The sequence below is a fragment of the Globicephala melas genome, chromosome 1, assembly GCF_963455315.2.
Source record: "Globicephala melas chromosome 1, mGloMel1.2, whole genome shotgun sequence".
Lineage (NCBI taxonomy): Eukaryota > Metazoa > Chordata > Mammalia > Artiodactyla > Delphinidae > Globicephala > Globicephala melas.
Window position 1 is genome coordinate 173,606,102 of NC_083314.1, and position 18,546 is coordinate 173,624,647.

Consider the following 18,546-nt stretch of genomic DNA (forward strand, 5'->3'; position numbering starts at 1 on the left):
GGTCTGCACGTGAACAAGCTCCCTGGGTGATTCCCATGCATATCACAGTTGGAAACTGGATGCTTTAGAGCATGAGCTTGGCTTGAGTCCCATCCTTGCTTACTAGCTGTGTGACCCTGGACAAGTTACCTCACCTCTCTGAACCTCAGCTCTCTCATCTACAAAATGGGTTTGGGGAAAATTTCTTTACCCGAGAGTGTTAATAATTCTCATGAAAGCCGATGAGATGTGTACAAGGCACTGAGCCCAGTGCGTGGGACTCAGACTGTGCTTGCCAATCAGTGGCTGCTGCTACTACAGCTAATGTGTCTGGAGACCCAAAGACGTGGCTTAAGTTCTCGCTCTGAGTTGACTTGAGACAAGTTGCTTTCCTTTGCTGGGCCTCATTTTTCCCGTCTGTTCAATGGGTCTGTTGACCCCTGCCCCACCTTCCTCACAAGAAGTTTGCTTAAAGGAAAAGGGAGGAGGGGCTGGGCCTTATCCCCAAAGCCTGTCTTGGAAATGAGTGTGTGTGGAGGAGAGATGTCCCTGGGTGCCCGCATCTTCAACCCTCACTGCCCACTCCTCTGCCGCCCCTGGTGTTGCTGCAAGATGCAGTAGTGAGGCTGGCCTCAGGAGCCAGGCTGCAGCCAGTGCCACACCGGGCTCTCCCTTGTCCCTGCTCTGCTCAGCGGCTTTGGAATTGAGCCCCCTGCCCCCTCAGGGCAGCGTGGCCAGTAGAGATGATTCAGCTTGGGACCTGTGTTCTGGGCCTTGGCCTCCCTTGAGGGGAGCCCCAGATGCCCCATGCTGCTGGGCGAGGTGAGGGCAGCCTTGAACTTCTCCCCACCTGGGATTCCTGTTCCCCACACTGGGCCTGGGGCTGGACTCAGTTGTCCTATTTGTACAACGAGGGTGTTCAGTGAGATGATCCCACCTGGGTTAGACCCTTAGATTCTCTTACTGCCCCTCCTTAGCTTCCTCTGTGTTCCTCATCCCTGCCAGGACCCCTATCCCAGCCCCACTGCCCACCGGGTTCTGAACTCTGCAGCCCACAGAAGATCTAGGCCTGGCCACCACCACTGGGGGCTGGTAAAGACCGAGGGGAACGGGGGATGGGGGGTGAGTGGCGAGTGTGTCCTCTGGGAGCCCTGGCCGGGGCCGTCGTGTCTCATGTGGGAAAGAGGAGGAATTTTCCTCTGTGTGTGCAAACAGTATCCGTTTTCTCTTGTTTCCAAAAGCTGGTGACGTAACCCACTCTTCAGCCATCCCTCCCCTCTGGCCTATTTTTAGCTGGCCCCGACAGCATCCTAAAAGGCTTCCAGACCTGCCTGCTCTGAGGCCATGTAGGGAGGCAGCCGTAGGGTGAAGAAAGAGAGAAACTCCTGGTCGGTCTGTCCCAGGATGGGGGTGGGGGGAGAAGGACCTGTCCCTCTGGGGAAGGAGGGGCATCTGGGTGGGGAGTGGGTTAGGGCTCTGATGGGTCCTGGGTCTACAGAAAGCCTGGCAGGGTTACAAGCACTCAATCTGGAGTCTCCAGCCTGGGTTTGAGTCCTGGCCCCACCTGTCCTCACCCTGACCTTGGGTACCTGACTCTTCCTTGCTTCCCCTGTAACGTGGGGATCATGGTGGCACCTAGGGTAGAGGGTTGTTTTGAGGATTGAATTACATCACGTAGAATGGTGTCTGGTACAAAGTAAGCACTCAGTTAAGGTGGGCTGGTATTGTTGTGGTAACTCTATCATCATCCTGTCCTGCCTCCGGTTAATGCTGGGGGTACACTCAGAGCCCCCATGTGCCTTCTCCCCTTTGTCCTTTCCTGTTCAACTTCAGCCCACATACATACAAACGAGATGACGTATGTAACACCCCTGGAATAGAGCCTGGCACTTAATAAGCATTAAATAAGGGAGAGTTATATTTATTTTTTGTTTTAATGTAATGAAACAGACCTGGGTCTGAAGTCCAGCCCCACCCCCTAACTAGCTGTCTTTGGGCAAGGTGTTTAACCTCTCTGAGCCTCAGTTTCCTCATCTGTAAGATAGGGATGATAACAGCTAGGTAGGAGATGTCTTTGTTGGTTAGGGTAGGTTGTAGGACAAATTGACTCCGAGATTGAGACGGTTGGCACAATCAAATTTGTTTCTTGTGGTTGCAAAGGAGAGCCTGAAAGTGGTGCTGGCTGCAGCCTTGCCCCTGAGCGCAGCTTCAGTACCATGTCTTACAGGAACGGAAGGAGCAGTAGCATTTGTACAGTGCTTTACAGTTTGTGTGGGGGGCTGGCGGTCCCTCCTGCTGTCATCTCCCAGTGGTGCTGTGCTCATGCCCGGAGCCTGGCACCCGTCACCACCACCTGGTATCATGGGTCACCTGGCTGTCCCACACATCTAGCTCCCTAGACTGGGAGTTCCCGAGGGGCAGGCAAGGATAGAGTCGCTGCTGCACCTTCCTTGCCCAGCCCGGGGACGGGCCCAGGGTGGGTGCTGGTATTGTGTCTGAGGCTGGACTGGCCTGGGGAGGCCGCCCTCTGACCACCTGTCCCTCTTGTCTCTTGCAGATGGGAGGAGGAGCTCGCCAAGCGCATGAACCTACAGACCATGGTGGACACGCTGCAGGAGGTGAGAGGTCCCGACCAGGAGAGGCTCACAGGAGAACCACGTGGCCAAGGGGCAAAGCCGGGGGCAGTTCCCAGCACAGCCTCTGTGCTCTGCTACCTCCTGCTGCCTCAGTCTCTCCTCGATGGAGCCGGAGGCCTCTCCCGCCTCCCCTCCTTGGGGCTGGGAAGGCACCAGCACAAGAGTTGCAGAAAAGCTTGGGCACGGGAATCCTGGTGCTGCCCCTGGCATGCAGGAACAGACTCGGGGCTGAGTGCCCTGCAGAGGGCGGGTGGCCACATCATCAGGTGGGCTCCCAGCCCTGGCAGGTGCTCAGCAGCGGGCATGAGGACATTCTTCTGCTCTTCTGGCTTGGTGGCTCTGTGTTCTGGGTGGGCCTGCTTCTCACTCGCCTACTGTGTACGCTGGGCAACAAACTTTACCTTCTCGGCCTCTGTTTTCCTCTCGGCCAAATGGGCGCAAGAATGGCAACCCCAGGAGAAGGCATGGAAGGCTCTTTAACTGCCTTCTGATATCTAAAGTATTGATCCTCTAAATAAATAAATAATAACCAGAAAAAAAGAAAGAAAGAAGAAAGAAAGAAAATAAACACTGATCTTCTAAGGAAGTTAGAGACAGATTAAAATAATGTCAATATGCAGAAGGAAAAGGATGAACGTCCCCCCACCCCGCTTTCTTTTATAAGAAAAGTACTTTTTGCTTTATACACATAACATGCTCATGGTCAAATACCTGGAAAATTCAGAAAAGCACAGAGAAGAAAATAAAACTCACCTCCAGTTCTCCCTGCTCCACTGTGGATAGATTGGCATGTGACCTTCTGGTCTTTTCTGTGCAGACACACACAAGCCCGAGGTGCGCACGCTCCGTTAGGGTGGCACGTGTGACGTTGCCATTCTGGAGATCGGAGATGGTCAGATGTTTTGGCATTTTCACGTGAATTGACCTACTACTGGGATCCCTTTTACATCCACTTTTTCTCTTAACGTCTGCCATGGATTTTTCCATACAATAAATAATCCTTGGAGAAGTGTTCTAGGCTGAGCGATGCCCTGTGCTGAGCGAGGGCTGAGTGGGGACCCAGGCTGGGATGAGGTCCTTGGCACCCCTTCCTTCCCTGGCACAAAGGCACCCGGCTTGGTTGGATGTCAGGTGTCCGGGGCTCTGGACCCAGGTGTCCATCCCCTCCCCTCCAACAGGGAGACCAGCCCCCCTAAAACCTCCCCCATCTTCATCCCCTGTAGGCAGCGCAGGAAGCAGAAGCCATCCAGGAGGAGATGAATGAGAAGATTGAGCGTCTCAAGGCCGAGCTGGTGGTGTTTAAGGGGCTCATGAGTGACGTAAGTGCCACCGACCACCACCCCCAGGCATCATGACTTCCCCCCACAGCCATCATGCAAAACGCTTCATTCACTCCGAGGCTCCAGAGCTCGGCTTCTAGTTAGAATCCTGGCTGGCTGCGTTTGACCCGTGAGGATGACGGATGCATCGGAGACCAGGCCCCCCTCCCTGTCCCCTCCCCACTTCTGCTTCCCTTGGTCTGAGTAGAGATGCATTAATCCGCTGCTTTAACCCATCCCGCCCTCCCTGGGGCTCTTCTGATGGTCTGTGTGCGTTTGCTTCATCTCCTGCCAGCTCACCACGGTGAGGGCGGGTGGTGGCCATGGGCCTCTGTGTCTGGGCGCAGTGGCGGCCAATGGCAGGTTGAAGGAGACCCCGGGTCTGATCTGCGCCGGCCTGAGAGGCTCCCCGGGCCAGCGGCCTTCAGCAGGGTTTGCTTTGTAAAGTCGGGACAGGCCAGTGTGCACATCCTTGGGACGATCGGAGCCCCTCTGAGTAACCATGGGCAGGGGCAGCTGGTGGCAGCAAGGGCCTTCTTCCTACTGGGGACCTGGTTTCCTGCCACCTTCAAGCAGCGGCTAGTATGTAGAGAGAGTCTCCACAAAGGAGAAGGAGCCCAGTCCAGGTGACTCAGCCTGGAGCAGTTCTGGTCCCGAGAGGCGTGGAGCTGGGGTGGCTGGAAGAGGCCATGTGGCTTCCCCTCACTGGGGTCCAGTGGACCCCCCATCCTAGGCAGCCCCAACCATCAGCCGTAGGAGGAATCTCTGTGTGGGGTACAGGTGGAGCAGGCCCGGTGGGAAAGCAGGGGGGTCTTTCAGCAGTGGGACTTGTCTTTCTTTTTTCTCTGCTCTGACAAAATAAATACTGACGCTGTATCTGCTGAGAGGATGCCTTCCAGCCCTTAGGGTGACCAGCAAACACACTGTCCACTCGGCGCCGAAGCCCTAGGCTCCCACAGTCCCTCCGCCCCCTGCCCTGAACCCAAGCAGCTGGCCCGACCCTTCAAGTCCAAAAAAGGCTCAAGGACCCCCTCGGACTGCGGGGCCTCCCGCCCGACACCTGGGGGTCTCCCCAACCCTCTGTCCAGTCAGAGCCTGGGAGCGCCTCCCGACCCCCATGCTTGCTCCATCCCTCGCTCACGTAACCCCCTGCTGTCCTCCCTGCAGCCCATGACAGACCTGGACACAAAGATCCAAGAAAAGGCCATGAAGGTGGACATGGACATCTGCCGCCGAATCGATATCACGGCCAAGCTGTGCGATGTCGCACAGCAGCGGAACTCGGAAGACGTGTCCAAGATCTTCCAGGTGACTAGGGCTGCCCTGCTCACCAGCTGCCACTCCCAGCCACCCACCGCCCTCCGCCCCTGCCTGGCCGCCCACCCCCCGTTTTCCTCGCACCCTGCCCACGCCCCTTCCCCCCGAGGTAGCGTTCGCCCAACCCTCTGGCCTCCCCAGGAGAACGTAGAATCAGGGACGCATAGACTCATAGGCACGTCTGACTCCATCATCAAGGCTGACCGCTTCATCCTATGGCTGAGGACGCCGCTCCCCCGGGCGGGTGGTGGGCGTGACAGGCTCCAGGACGGACATGGCAGAGCTGGGAGTAGGACTCAGGTCTCTGGACCCTCCAGGGCTCAGTCCATCCGTCCACCCTGCGTCCACTGCCCTGCTTCCTGCCTCTTCCTCTGGGAGCCGGAACTGGCTACAAATGCCATGGTCGGGGAGCCCTGGCCAGGCTATGGGAGCACTGGGTGAGCTGGCCTGAGCCCTGGTCCACGAGCCTCAGAATTCAGAAGAGGAGCTGTTGACTGTTGACTCTTTCAGTCCCACATTGAGACTCACTCCGTACCGTCCCCCCCACCCCGCCTCCAACCGGCAAGGGACTGGGTGTGTCCCAAGCGAAGGCAATGGGTTAGCACTGGCAAATGTCCTCCAGGGAGGGCTTGGGGGCCGGTCCAGCTGCCCAAAGGGCGTGCGTCATTCTCTGAAGGCTGCTGCTTGAGTTTTGGGTTGTGGTTTGGCTTTTGCTTGAGCCCAGGGCAGTATGGCGTGTTGTCGCTTTAAGTATGTGACTTTGGATGTAGTGGGGTGAGGTCTGGGCTTCCCTGGGGCCCGTTGTCCACCTCGTGCCTTCTTGCTGCCCCTTTGTGGGGAAGCAAGGGACCATTTCAGCCTTCGTCTGGTTTGTCGTGTCTTGTCTGCTTGGAGTGGAGGGAGCTTGTTGAACCTGGGGCTGCCTGCCTGTCAACTTTGCATGTGAACAGGAGGGCTCTGGGAAGCGCGGAGCCATCTGCGCCTCTGTAAGGGCTTCTCCGTCTCTCTGGCTGCCTCTGAGACATACCAGGCGACTCAGTGCCCCAGTCTGGCCTGCTCTTCACCCCAAATGATGGGGCTGCCTCTCTGGTGAAGGGGTGAGCTGAGCTAGCCCAACCGCCAGGCCTCCCAGGGCAGGGAAGGGTCCAGGCCATCTGCCCCTCCATCCTGCATGTCTCCCCACCTCACGCTTCCTGCGAGCGCCGCCTGCTTCTTAGAGGACCCGGCATCAAGCAGTGGCCGCACCAGCCATGCTCCATCCATCCTATGGGACGCCGGCTCCCTTCCCAGTCCACCCCGCCCTCCATCCCAGCAGAGCCTCCCAGTGACCTTGATCTTGTCCTTTCCGGGTCAGGTGGTCCCCAAAAAGAAAGAGCGTAAGGTGGCTTCGGATGATGACATCTCTGAGCAGGACGGGGAGGTGAACCGGTTCTCAGATGACGAGGTCGGCTCCATGAACATCACAGACGAGATGAAACGCATGTTTAACCAGCTGTGAGTATCCCTGCTGCCTGGGGCCTCCTCTCCGTTTCCCCAGGTTGGGCAGGGCAGGGGTGGCAAACCGGAAGTAGCCTGCAGATGTTTTCTTTGGCCAGCACGTGCTCTGAAAGAATTTGAATTCGGAGTTTCACGTTTTCAGAAAGGGTCAAATTGGTAATGGTGGTCCTATTTGTGGGCAGTTCTTTTTTTTTTTTTTGTATTGAGATAATATGACGGACGTGTAACATTCTGTTAGTTTCAGATATGCAACATCATGTTTTGGTATTTGTATATGTTGTAAAATGCTCACCACAATAAGTCTAGTTAACATCCATCACCATACAGAGTTACAATTTTGTTTTCCCTTGGGATGAGCTGCTGCCCGGGTTAGTGGCAGAGTTGGGCTGGGTATGGTCAGTGTGGGCTGGAGCTGACTTGTACCAGCTTGTAAAAGCTGATTGTATGCATGTCTGCCCACTCCAGGTTTAGCGATGGCATATTAGTAGCTTAACATTTGCCACGATGGGAAATGGTCAGGGGCTACCAGTCTGGGCAGCCCTCTCCCACCCCTGTGGACAGCTGACTTACTAGAACCTGGCTGCGTACGGTCATCCGGGGCAGGGATGCATTGTAGCCTTGGTGTACCCAGTGCTATACTTGCAATCCTGATCCATCTTTGGCTCTAATCCGTAGAGTATCCCGGTGTGGGCTTGGGGAGGGTAGGGGTGCAGCTGTGGGCATTGGCTGACTCACCTAAGGGCCTTGAGTCAGAGAGCAGGCTGGGACTGGGTCTCTGGAGTCCACCTTTCCCCCTGCCCCACTGGCCTGCTCTTGCCTGCTCTCTCCCCTGAGCCCTGGGAACTCAGCTTTTGCCCAGGACTGGAGTCCTCCCTCCCCACCCCTACCTCCCCCACCCCTTGCGTCTGAGTCTCAGGGCCCAGCACACTTTCTGGCCTGATGTCCGTTCTCTGGAGTCCTGAGCTTCCAGCCGCGGGGCTGGCTGGATTCGAGTGCTTGCCTCTGATGAGCCATCACCGACCTTCCAGGCCCCTCCAGGAGGGCCCCTCCTATCAGCAGGCGCTCCTGCCGTCGTACTTATTTCCAAAGCCAGGGGCACAGGCCTCTCCTAATGCTTCCTGCAATGCTGGAGGCTGGCCTAGCATGGTAGAGTCCCAAGATCACTCTGCCCAGCCCCTTCATTGCACAGATGAGGCTCAGAGAGGGCCGGGCAAGTCAGGACAGAGCCGGGCCCCTGACTCCCGGTCCAGCACTGTCTTCGTGCTCGGAAGAGATTTCCTCTTCTGTTTCCTTGCCACACCTTCCCCACCCTGGTGACTTGTCAGGAAGATGGGAATCGGACCTGGGTGGGATGGGTTTGCCCAGCACTTACCTATACTTACTGTTCCCTTGAAACAACATGGAGATGGGGCTGTGTTTCGGGCTTTGCTGTTTTGAGGGTGACAAGGAGATTCCTAGACTCTCGATTCATCTTTCACCATCTCCCCCCACACCCAGTTCTCATAGTCTCATCTTTCGCTGATGAGAGGGGCTTTGGAACAGAACCCTTGGTCGGGTCTAGGTTTTCTGAACGTTGCTGTGGGCATTTCTGAGTGTAGGGCAGGGCTGTATGCCCCAGAGACCCAGGCTGGGTTCATTTGGTTGAATTAAAGGGCTGCTTTGAAGAAAGTGTTGTCCCTGGTTTTCATAAAGTCACCAGGAATCCATAGACTGCCCAGGAAGTGGCGTGAGCTAAAAAGCTGTGCTCCCAGGTGTATGAAAGAGCTTTCTTTCCAATGCTGCTAAAATGGGCACCTGAGCGTTGACAGGTCTGAACGGGGTTCAGTATCCAATTAGGTTGATCTGGTTGTAAAGTTGCCTAGTTCAAAAAAAAAAAAAACGGCCAACCTCTGATCACCCCATCCACCCTTGTAGTTCTAGCCAATGCCACGCAGAAGGCACCAGGGCAGGGCCCTGGCCCCCTCCCGCTGACATCTCCACGGGCTGCGGGCTGAGACCCGAGCTAGAGCCCCCACTGCCCCGGGCCGGCTCCTCTGAACTCCTTGAATAATGAATGCACCCGTGTCAGGGCTGTTTTGTTTTGATCAAAATCAGTTGCTTGGGCTTCAGGCCCAGGAGAAGGGGAGAAATTTGCTACTTTCTCTGCACCGTGGCGGGCCTTCCTGCTCAGCCCCGCCCTCCAGATCTGGGGGGAGGGGGGTGGCTCTTCCCAGCCCTTTCTCTTGTGCAGGCGGCTTCCTATCCTTTCTAGTTCCCCATTACTCAGCTGGGGTTTCCTTCTTGTCCCAGCTGCTGGGAAGGAAGTGAGGTCAGCAGTCTAGTATGTGAGGTGGCGATGGGTCGACGACGCTCGACCCAGGGGCTCGCCCCGAGCTGTCTTGCTGTGGGGGGTGGGGTGTGGGCAGCGCCTCACCCTGCAGCCCTGCCCCAGCTCTGGTCCTTGGCTGCCGGGAGCCACCTGCAGGCTCCCGCAGGAACCGCTTCTTGGTGGGGAACCTGGCTCCCGGGGGTGCTCTTGGACTCTGCCCGGTGGCTCCAGCCTGGTCCATTGGCAGCGGGTTGGGAGCAGTGCCCTGTAGGATCCAGAAAGTAGTTGAAGGAGTGAGCGTAGGCAGTGGGGAGAGCCCTGGGATGGGAATCAGGACTTGGGACCCACATCTTCCTCTGCAGCTGATTCACCAGGTCGAGCAATTTAACTCCTGCAGGCCTCAGCCTTCCCATCTGGATAATGGGCATATTGGGCTGAATGATTTTTACAGTCCCCTCCAGTTGGGGTAACCAGTACACCTCCAGAACCCCTTCAGTCCCAGGCACACCTGTATGGTCCATCACCCTACTTCCAGTTCTAGTGAATAGGGAAGGCCAGAAATCGCTCAGGCTTTGCATTCAAGTCTGATTTCCAGCATGTATTTTTCTAGAAGTCCACCTAATCCCTCTGAGCCTCAATTTCCTTCCCTGTAAAATGGGACTAACAATCATGCTCACCTCACAGGATTGTTGTGAGGATGGAATGAATTACATTTTAATACATGCATGGTGGCCTGTCCCGTGCCCAGCACATAATAGGTGCTTGGTGATGTTTTGATGGGCAGGAAGAAGCCGTAAGAAACAGAAAGATCTGGCTTTCAGCCCTAGGTTCCTTTTTTTTGTTTAATTTTTTATCAGAGTATAGTTGATTTACAATGTTGTGTTAGTTTCAGGTACACAGTAAAGTGAATCTGTTATACATATATCCACTCTTTTAGATTCTTTTCCCATGTAGGGAAAAGAAGTATTGAATAGAGTTCCCTGTGCTATACAGTAGGTTCTTATTAATTATCTATTTTATATATAGTAGTGTGTATATGTCAATCCCAATCTTCCAATTTATCTCTCCCTCCCTTACCCCCGGTAACCATAGTTTGTTTTCTACATCTGTGACTCTATTTCTGTTTTGTAGAGAAGTCCATTTGTACCCTTTTTATAGATTCCACATATAAGTGATATCACAGGATATTTGTCTTTCTCTGACTTACTTCACTCAGTATGACAATCTCTAGGTCCATCCATGTTGCTACAAATGGCATTATTTTGTTCTTTTTTATCAGCCCTAGTTTCTGGTACAGCCTAGCTTAGTGTGGCTTTGGACAAGGGAATTATTCTTTCTGAGCTGCAGTTTCCTCCTCTGTAAAATGGGAATAATAATAATACCCACCTTTTCAAGTTGCAGAAAAGGTTATATGAATCACCTCAGGCAGAGCAGGGGCTCCAGGAATGAGTTATTAAATGAAAGGAAAACAGTCACAAGATTGAACTTGGGAGGAAAATATCTTTAGTCTCCATTAATGAAAGCCTGACATCTTTAGGAATATACATTTTAAATTGTATAAATAATATGTAAATACACTCTGCATTTGAAAAGAGTTAAACTCCAAGGAGAAGGCATGCGTCCCCTTTGGCCACCGCCCCTGCCTTTTTGGATGGCCACCTGGCAGGAGCCCAGTCATCAGGGCAGTGTCCCTTGCTCTCCCCTGTCCAGGCCTCTGGAGCCTGGCTTTGTTCACTCATGCCCTCCTGTGTCCCCCCCAACAGGCGGGAGACCTTTGATTTCGATGATGACTGTGACAGCCTGACGTGGGAGGAGAACGAAGATACGCTTCTGCTCTGGGAGGACTTCACTAACTGCAATCCGAGCATTGACCTGCAGGGCGAGGTGAGCCGGGCATGGCTTCTTAGAGGCTGGGAGGTAGGCATTGGGAGCACTTCCTTTCCACGATCCCGCATCCCCCACTCTTTCCCTGCAGCCCTTACCACCCAGCTAAGTTGTCCCCTCTGTTCTGTTTCCCCAGCAAGAGGAAAACCTGGGCAACTTGATCCATGAGACTGAATCCTTCTTCAAGACGAGAGACAAGGAGTACCAGGAGACCATAGGCCAGATCGAGGTGAGGCCTTAGCTGGTTCACATCACCCGGTTGTGACCCCCGAGACTCACGGTGATTAGGTGCCCGTGTGGACAGGGGCTGGGAGAGCGAGGCAGATGCAGGATCGGAAGTCAGGACATCTGCTGATTCTCTGCCTAGTGTTGGGCAAGTCACACCCCTCTTAGGGCCTCAGTTTCCTAATCTGTGAAATGGGGGTGGTGATCCATGTTGGCCCCAGAGAGGTTTTTTTTTTTAAGTTATTGACTGAGATGATGATCTCAAAATAATGAGAACTGACATTTGAGTGACATCAAGCGACACTGGGCACTCAGCCCTTTAAAAATACACCCTCCCTGGTATCTGCATACCTTATGTGTGTACCTAGAGGGACCTGGGTGCCTCCACGCTATGCAGTGGGTACTGTGTGCCCCACTTTACAGAGGAGGAGTTGAGGTTAAAAGAGACCAAGTGACTTGCCCAAGGCCCCCCAGCCAGGAAGCAGCCTGTAAGCCCAGTTCTCCCAGCTCTGGAGCCTGTGTGCTGGGCCACATCTATCAGTGAGAGTCACTGCTGTTGTCACGCTGGAGAAAGAGAAGGCCAGCTCCTTTCCTGGGGGATGTATCACTTGGTAGAGGAGAAGGGTCAGAAACACGAGAGGCTTCAGGACTTTTCTAATCCAGTCCACAGAAAGGACTGCAGGGATGCTGGACAGGGTGGAGTTGCTAGGGCTGCCCCAGTAGTTGCTAAGCAACCATTCACCTTCCACCAGAAGTGGTTCTAGGGGCCCTGCACCAGTATGTAGAGAGCAGAGAGCGGAGGGAGGGCCCTGAGGACGTGGTGTCCTGGGGTGGCCCCGATGCTGCCACCACCACTGAGGACGGGAGGTTGCTGAGTGGTCTGCTATGAGGGAGGATGACTTGGCCTCCCCTTTATGCCATGTTGGTTCCTCTCAGCTGGAGCTGGCCACGGCCAAGAGCGACATGAACCGACACTTGCATGAGTACATGGAGATGTGCAGCATGAAGCGGGGTCTGGACGTGCAGATGGAGACCTGCCGCCGGCTCATCAAAGGCTCTGCAGACAGGTACCTGGCCTTGTCCTCCCTGGCAATGCAGTGGTGGCATCCTCGGGGTGGGTGGCGGAATTTGTGGGGCTGCAACTTATAGCCTGGTGGTTTCACCTGCCCAGGCCATTGGTCCATCCGTCCGTCCACCTGTCCATGCATCCGATGACTATTAGCCTCCTACTATGTGTCAATGCCTCGCACATCTAATCTCACGTGACCACTCACGACAACCCTGCCCCCATTGATTCAACAGCTACTGTTGAAGGCTGGCTCTGTGCAAAGCCATGGGGATACAGTGATGAGCAGAACATTCGCAGCCCTGGCCCTCCTGGAGCCCACGCCCCACTTCCTGCTGAGCTGGTGGGTGGAGGTGGTGGCCGGGGCTCACATGTGTCCCTAGGAAGCCATTTTCCTTCCTTTCCCGTCTTCCAACCCGAGGCCATGTGGGTCTGTCCCCGGGAGACTGACATGCATCAGGCCTCTTTTATTTGCTGGGGGACACCAGAACCAAGACAGAGCCCCTGCCCTCAAGGAACACGCAGCCTTTCGGGGAAGACAGACATGCTAATAATAAAATGAGATAATACACATAAAATGCTTGGCATCGAGCACAGATACATTAATTATAATTGTTCTCTTATCATGACGACAGTCTTGCAGGCCGTTGTTTGGGCTGTAAGAGAGGGAGAGGCAGGGGGAGGTTGCGTGTGTGTGGCCCTGGGCTTATTAGCATGTCACCTTTAGCTCATTGATTCCCAGAAGCCACTGTTGTTATTTCCATTGTTGGGATGGAGGAGCGCCCCGTAGGCAGGGAAAATAGCTTGTGCCAGGCCCCCCAGCTCAGCAGTGATAGAGTGAGGATTCAAAACCACTGTCCTGTGTGGCCTCCCTTTGGGCTCTGAGTTAATTGTCCAGACGTGTGTTAGGTGATGGGAGTGTAAAAACTGAGCTTGACCCGTGGTTTCTGCTCCCAAGGAGCTCTCAGGACCAAGCAATTACAGAGGCGGGTGCAGGGCGTCCCAATAGGTCTCTATAGCCATGTTCAGCTCCTGGGCTTTGAAGATTCTAAGGCAAGTGGTGCAAGGGCGGGCCTCGGGGCAGGATCCCCCTCTGAGGCTAGGTTTTCTAGGAATGGCTGCTCCATCTTTCCAGCTCTTTGAATCCCTTCAGAGGTCCTCAGGCTGCCCTCTGATGTCCCCCATTCTCTTGTGCCTTCCAGGAATTCACCGTCGCCTAGCTCCATGGCCAGCAGCGACTCAGGAAGTACAGACGAGATCCAGGATGAGTTTGAGCGGGAGGCAGATGTGGAGCCCATGGTCAGCTGATGACTGAGGTCCCCCAGCCCGTGCCTGGTGGTCTTGGTGATGGGGCCTCTGCCCGCCTCTCCCCACGGGGCCAGGAAGTGGGGCTCCAGCCCTCGCCACGCAGACTTCCTATGCCCTCCCTTCTCTGGAGGCCCCAAGGGACCGCTGCTTCCTTCCTTCCTTCCGCCCACCACCAACCAGTGCCCCTCCTCCATCCACCCACCCAAGGAATGGTGCTGTCAATTTCTATTGTTCTCCACATTACAGATACAGACTTCTGTCCGGACGATGCAGTGTTAACTGTGCCTTTTCCCTTAAGCTGAGCCACTTTGAGCTCCAAAGAATTATTCCTAGCAGGTGTTTTTATACAAAACTCTAAGGTGAGGGCGGGGGGGCCCCTGGAGTGGTACAATGCCGTTTTCTACCCTCCCACCTGCTCCTCTGATTGGCCAGAAGCTCTGCCCTCCCTCCTCTGCTGGAGTTGGACTTGGGATGGCCCACCTCCCCCCAGGAAGGAGCTGTTGGCCTTTGCAAGCTCTCCAGGCCTGGGAGCTGAAAGAGAGAAAAGATGGAAGGAGGGAGGGAAGACAAATTTTTCTTTTCTTTCTGGATCGAGTGGCAAAGCAGAGGGACAAGGCACTGTGGGGGAAGGCGGAACCTCACTGTGTTTAAACTACTATGCAAAAAACAAAACAAAACAAAAAAAAGCAGCTTGCCTTATACCATTGTGGAAGGTAGGCCCTCTCCTAGATCCCTGGTTTTCCCCTGGAGCTGGGAGGGAGGAAGCTAGGGCGATCTCTCTCGCAACCTCTGGGGGTGAGCACTGACTTGGGAGGGAGTTTGGTCAAGGTCGTTAGTGAGGCCTGGGCCCCGTAAGGCCCTCGGCCACCTGACTGCTTGCTTTCTTGGGACCTCTGTGGGTTGGGGTTGGGGAGCGGGTCTCTTATTGCCCTGATGACTTGATGTTTTTCCCAGGCAACAGTAAGGGGTTATCGATCTGTAATTTCTCTGTGAGAAAGTCTGGAGGGGGCCAGGCCTGGTATCTAGCCCCTCCACCTCGGAGCTGGGTCGGTACCGTCCGCCGCCATCTTGCTTCTCCACGGTGCCCGCAGTGGCCCACTCTTTGGCCACTGGCAGGCATTGGGAAGGGAAGGGGAGGGAGCTAGCGGGGGCTGCTGGCAGAGGAGGTGGTGAGAGGAGGAGCTCGAGTGAGAGCCGTCCTTGTTCTGCTCATGGACATAAGCTCACCTTTTTCCATAATTCACTGATTGACCAGTTGGGGAGTTCAGCTGAGCCATATCTCCCCAGACTTGAGAGGGCCTGAGTCAAAGGGCACTGTGTGGCGGCCACCCCCAGATCTCAGCTTGGGGCCAGCAGAGCCAGCTTTGCTCGTTTTTTAAATTTCTTTTTGGACCCACTACTGTGGGTGTGATTGCTGATTTTTGTTTTTGTTGGCCCAGGAGCTCCCCCTGGAGGTCAGAGGAGCAAAATGTGCCCAAGGACCAGAGCCCCTTGCTACCCACTGCTTGTGTCTGCAGGCAGAGGGGGAAATCTGGCCTTGTGTAGATCAGGCCCGCTGTCTTTTCTCTCCCAGGGTACCAGTGGTCTGTAAGGACTTCCTCTCTCTTCCGTTTTCCCCCACCTGTTTTTCAGTCTTAAAATCGTTGTACATAATATTCATATTATATAAATATATATATATGGAGAGAGAGGAGATTGTTAGTGATTGTGTGTAATTTTATTTATCAGAACTTGGTGGCCTTTATTGTGAGTTTTTTCCTTTTTTGTTGTTGTTGTTGTGGAGGAACCTCCTGCTCTTTCCCTGTGAAAGTCTGGCTGAAAGTCTTCCATTCCCAGAATCTCTTATTAGCCAAATAGTCCCTTGTTGGGTACGTGGAGGGATGAGGTTTCGGAGGAGAGATCACCCCTTCCCCTCCTCCTCACTGACACTTGTTCTCAAGGTTACAGGGTTCAAACATATCAGATTATTATTGTCATTATTGTTATTGTTGTTTTAGTTTTAGTTTTAGTTTAACCAAAGGTTATCAGAGCCAGTTGGGCTTGGACCTCAGCTGCTGAGAAGATTTTCCGTTTCTGGGAGGCTGGGAAACTGGCCGCCTCTCAGGCCTCCTCTGCCCAGGGTGAGGGAGGCATTGAATTCCATGGACAGGTAGGCAGAGTGGAGGCCTGCCCCGGGTTTTTCCTCAAGGTGGTGGGAGGGTGACAGACCTATCTTTAGAGTTAAGACAGTTAGGCAACAATGTAAGTATTGGGGGGTAACTAAGGTTACCATGGTGATTGCTGTCCAATGGTATTATTTTTGCTTTCCTCCTTGGATACATAGGATATTTGTCTTTGGGGACTAGCGTACTCTGAATTTATCTGGGGAGTATGGAAATGGCAGGAGCCAGAGTCAGATGTTGGCCAGAAAGATCCATCTTGCTGGTTTTCAATAGCTGTTCTCGCTGGGGAGCAAGGACTTGGGGCTGGTGGATGGGGGGACAACAAGAGTGTTAGTGACCTGCCTTCAGGGTGCGATCCTGGTTTTGGCCTGGCTGCCTCCCTCCCCACCAAGTTCTTTTTTGAGTTAGTTGCCAGTGGGCCCCGCTTGTACCCTTGCCATGGGCCCACAGCTTGCCGAGAAAGACCCCAACGCTCGCTGGGGCAGCACCAGGTCCAGTTGGGATGAACTGGTCCATCCTTTGTAAAGATGTAAATACGTAATTTTGGTTTTCTATTTCTCAGCCCAGTGTCATATTGACATTGGTATTTTAGAATTGGTCTCAGATGGGCTCTCCTGTGCTGCCCTCTCTCACTCTCCTATTTTGGGGGGTTTTATAAAAAGAGAGGATTGGGGAGGGACAGGGAGAGTAGCTTCCTTTGGGCTCCCTGGTTGTGGAGCACACACACACACACACACACATACACATACTTCTCTGAGACTCTGAACAGGGAAAAAAATGATTTGCAAGTAAACACATTTTGTTTTCTTGTGGCAGTATGTCTAGAGGTGTCTGACGGGCCTGTCCATCATGGATTTAGCTCTGTGGATGTAGCTCATGTGACCTGTGGAGAATCAGACCACTTTGGCTTGGGATGGGGGAGAGGGTGTGGGGCAGGGGATCATATAAGGTGTAACTTAAGCTAAATGTAATCTATTTATAAAGGAAGAGACTCTCATCTATTTTTATGAACGTTTTTTTAAATCTAGGGTAGGCAGTTGTGGTAGCCCAGCATTTTTCTGTGGACAAGATGCATGTTGCTGCTGGATTTAATATAATCAGTACCCCTCACCTGTCTCCGCATCATCACCACCTACTCATCCACACCCACGAGTGGCTTCAGCAGAGTGTAGGTCACCCCTCACCTCATTTCCTTCTCCCTTGATCCCCCAGCTCCTTGGTCCTTGGAAGTCCAGGGGGCTGGGCACTTGTGGGAGTGCGTGGACAGTGGGGAATTCAGAACGGAGGTGGGTGGTGGGAGGGAAGGGGGGCACTAGGTAGGGGACAAGCTCTGCTTCAGAAGGTGGGCTCCGATTAGTTGCTCAAACTCTGGTCTGCCAAGATCCATTGCCAGGTCGGCTGTATTTGGAGAGAGCTGAGAAGCAGTAGGGTGTGGGTGGCAATGGGCTGTTGGTTCACGGAGCCCACAGCTTCCTTGGGGCCTGGGCCTCCGTGGGTCCAAGGTTGTCAGGCAGCTGGAGCAGGAGTGCAAATGCCATGAGATGCCTACAGCCCAGCCCTGGCTGTGCCAACCCCAGGCCAAGGCCTGGGATGCAGTCCTTGCTGTGCTCTTCCAGGGACCTGGATGAGGAACTAGGGTGCTGGGAGCTTCCTGGGTCCTCCACCTTGAGAAACCAAGCTCTGGTTCTAGAGGGCACTCTCCTAGAGTGGGGAGTCTGGAAGCAGCCAGGTGGGTGTCAGTAAAGGCAGATTCTCTCTGGAAGGGAATTTTCCATGAGTGGAAGATTTCCAGGCTCTGGGTGGGCTGCTTGTTAGTCTCAGGCTAAATCCCTCACCATTCCCTCTGCCAAGCCCTCAAAGAGATGAGGCAAAGGCAACCCCACCCACAGACCCCTTCGTGGACATTTTAGCATCTACCTGATTTTTAGCCCCATCCAGGGAGACTTTCTATCCTGAAGTCCCATCCTACCCCACTGTTGCTGTTTGTCTGCCAGCTGGGTCTAGCGTCAAGGGGAACGGGGGGTTTATATTCATTGAAAGACTACTGATCCTACCGGAAACCAACCTGTTTACTGTACTGTTGTAAATATCATGCCCTTTATATCCTGTATATTGGCTTCTTTTAAATAAAGTGAAATGTCTTAGAATTGATGGTGCCTTTTTTTTTTAAATTAAGGATAAAAAAAATTAAGGATAAAGAGGTGATGGGGAGGGGCAAGAGGATGGTGGGCCACATAACCACTAAAGTAATTAGCTGATTAGTGATCAAATAGGGAAGTTTCACATCACCTGTTATATTTGCATCTCACAATAAAATCTTCACAAGTAGTTAAAGCAGAAATTATTATACATATTTTACAGAAGGGGAAGAGAGCCAGAGAGATCACAGACTGAATAACTGGCATAGCCTGGTTTGGAGTTGAGGTCCTGTTAATCAATCGACCCCATTTCATGAACCTCCTCACAGTGCCCTTGAAAGGCTACCTCCTAGGCTCTGGATTTGACACTGTCCAATATTCTAGTTTCTTTCTGTTAATGGCTGAATTCAGGGAGACATTGACCTGTGTGAACTGGGCCCATGACTAGGGTTTTCTTCAAGGATGAAGAAAAACAGCCACTGCCAATTCCAATTAACTTTTTACCATCTCTAAGACTTGTGCTTAATGTACAAATGGCTCTCCAAACCTGCAAGTTTCTCATCCTTGGAGAGGGAAGGCTGACTGTACTGTGCCACCTTATGTAAGAGACGTGAGCATCGTGAATTTGGTATCTGCGGGGGCTCCTGGAACCAAGGCCCCACCAAGACTGAGAGACGACTGTAGTTTCCCTTCCCACTCCCCATTCT

General features: G+C 53.6%; 1 protein-coding gene across 2 annotated transcripts in view; it reads left to right on the forward strand.

Annotated features, from left to right (window-relative positions):
• IFFO2 (intermediate filament family orphan 2) overlaps positions 1-17,848 on the forward strand; it is a 49,111-nt gene extending 31,263 nt beyond the window's left edge. Inside the window, exons 2-9 of one of the 2 annotated variants that reach the window (XM_030876622.2) lie at positions 2,537-2,597; positions 3,839-3,934; positions 5,102-5,242; positions 6,606-6,745; positions 10,820-10,940; positions 11,077-11,169; positions 12,102-12,232; positions 13,434-17,848. In XM_030876622.2, coding sequence (XP_030732482.1) covers positions 2,537-2,597; positions 3,839-3,934; positions 5,102-5,242; positions 6,606-6,745; positions 10,820-10,940; positions 11,077-11,169; positions 12,102-12,232; positions 13,434-13,539 — 889 coding nt within the window. In that variant the 3' untranslated portion in view covers positions 13,540-17,848. The remainder of the gene's footprint in view (positions 1-2,536; positions 2,598-3,838; positions 3,935-5,101; positions 5,243-6,605; positions 6,746-10,819; positions 10,941-11,076; positions 11,170-12,101; positions 12,233-13,433) is intronic. The other variant, XM_060310401.1, reaches the window with a different exon arrangement.
• Positions 17,849-18,546: the final 698 nt, after the last annotated feature.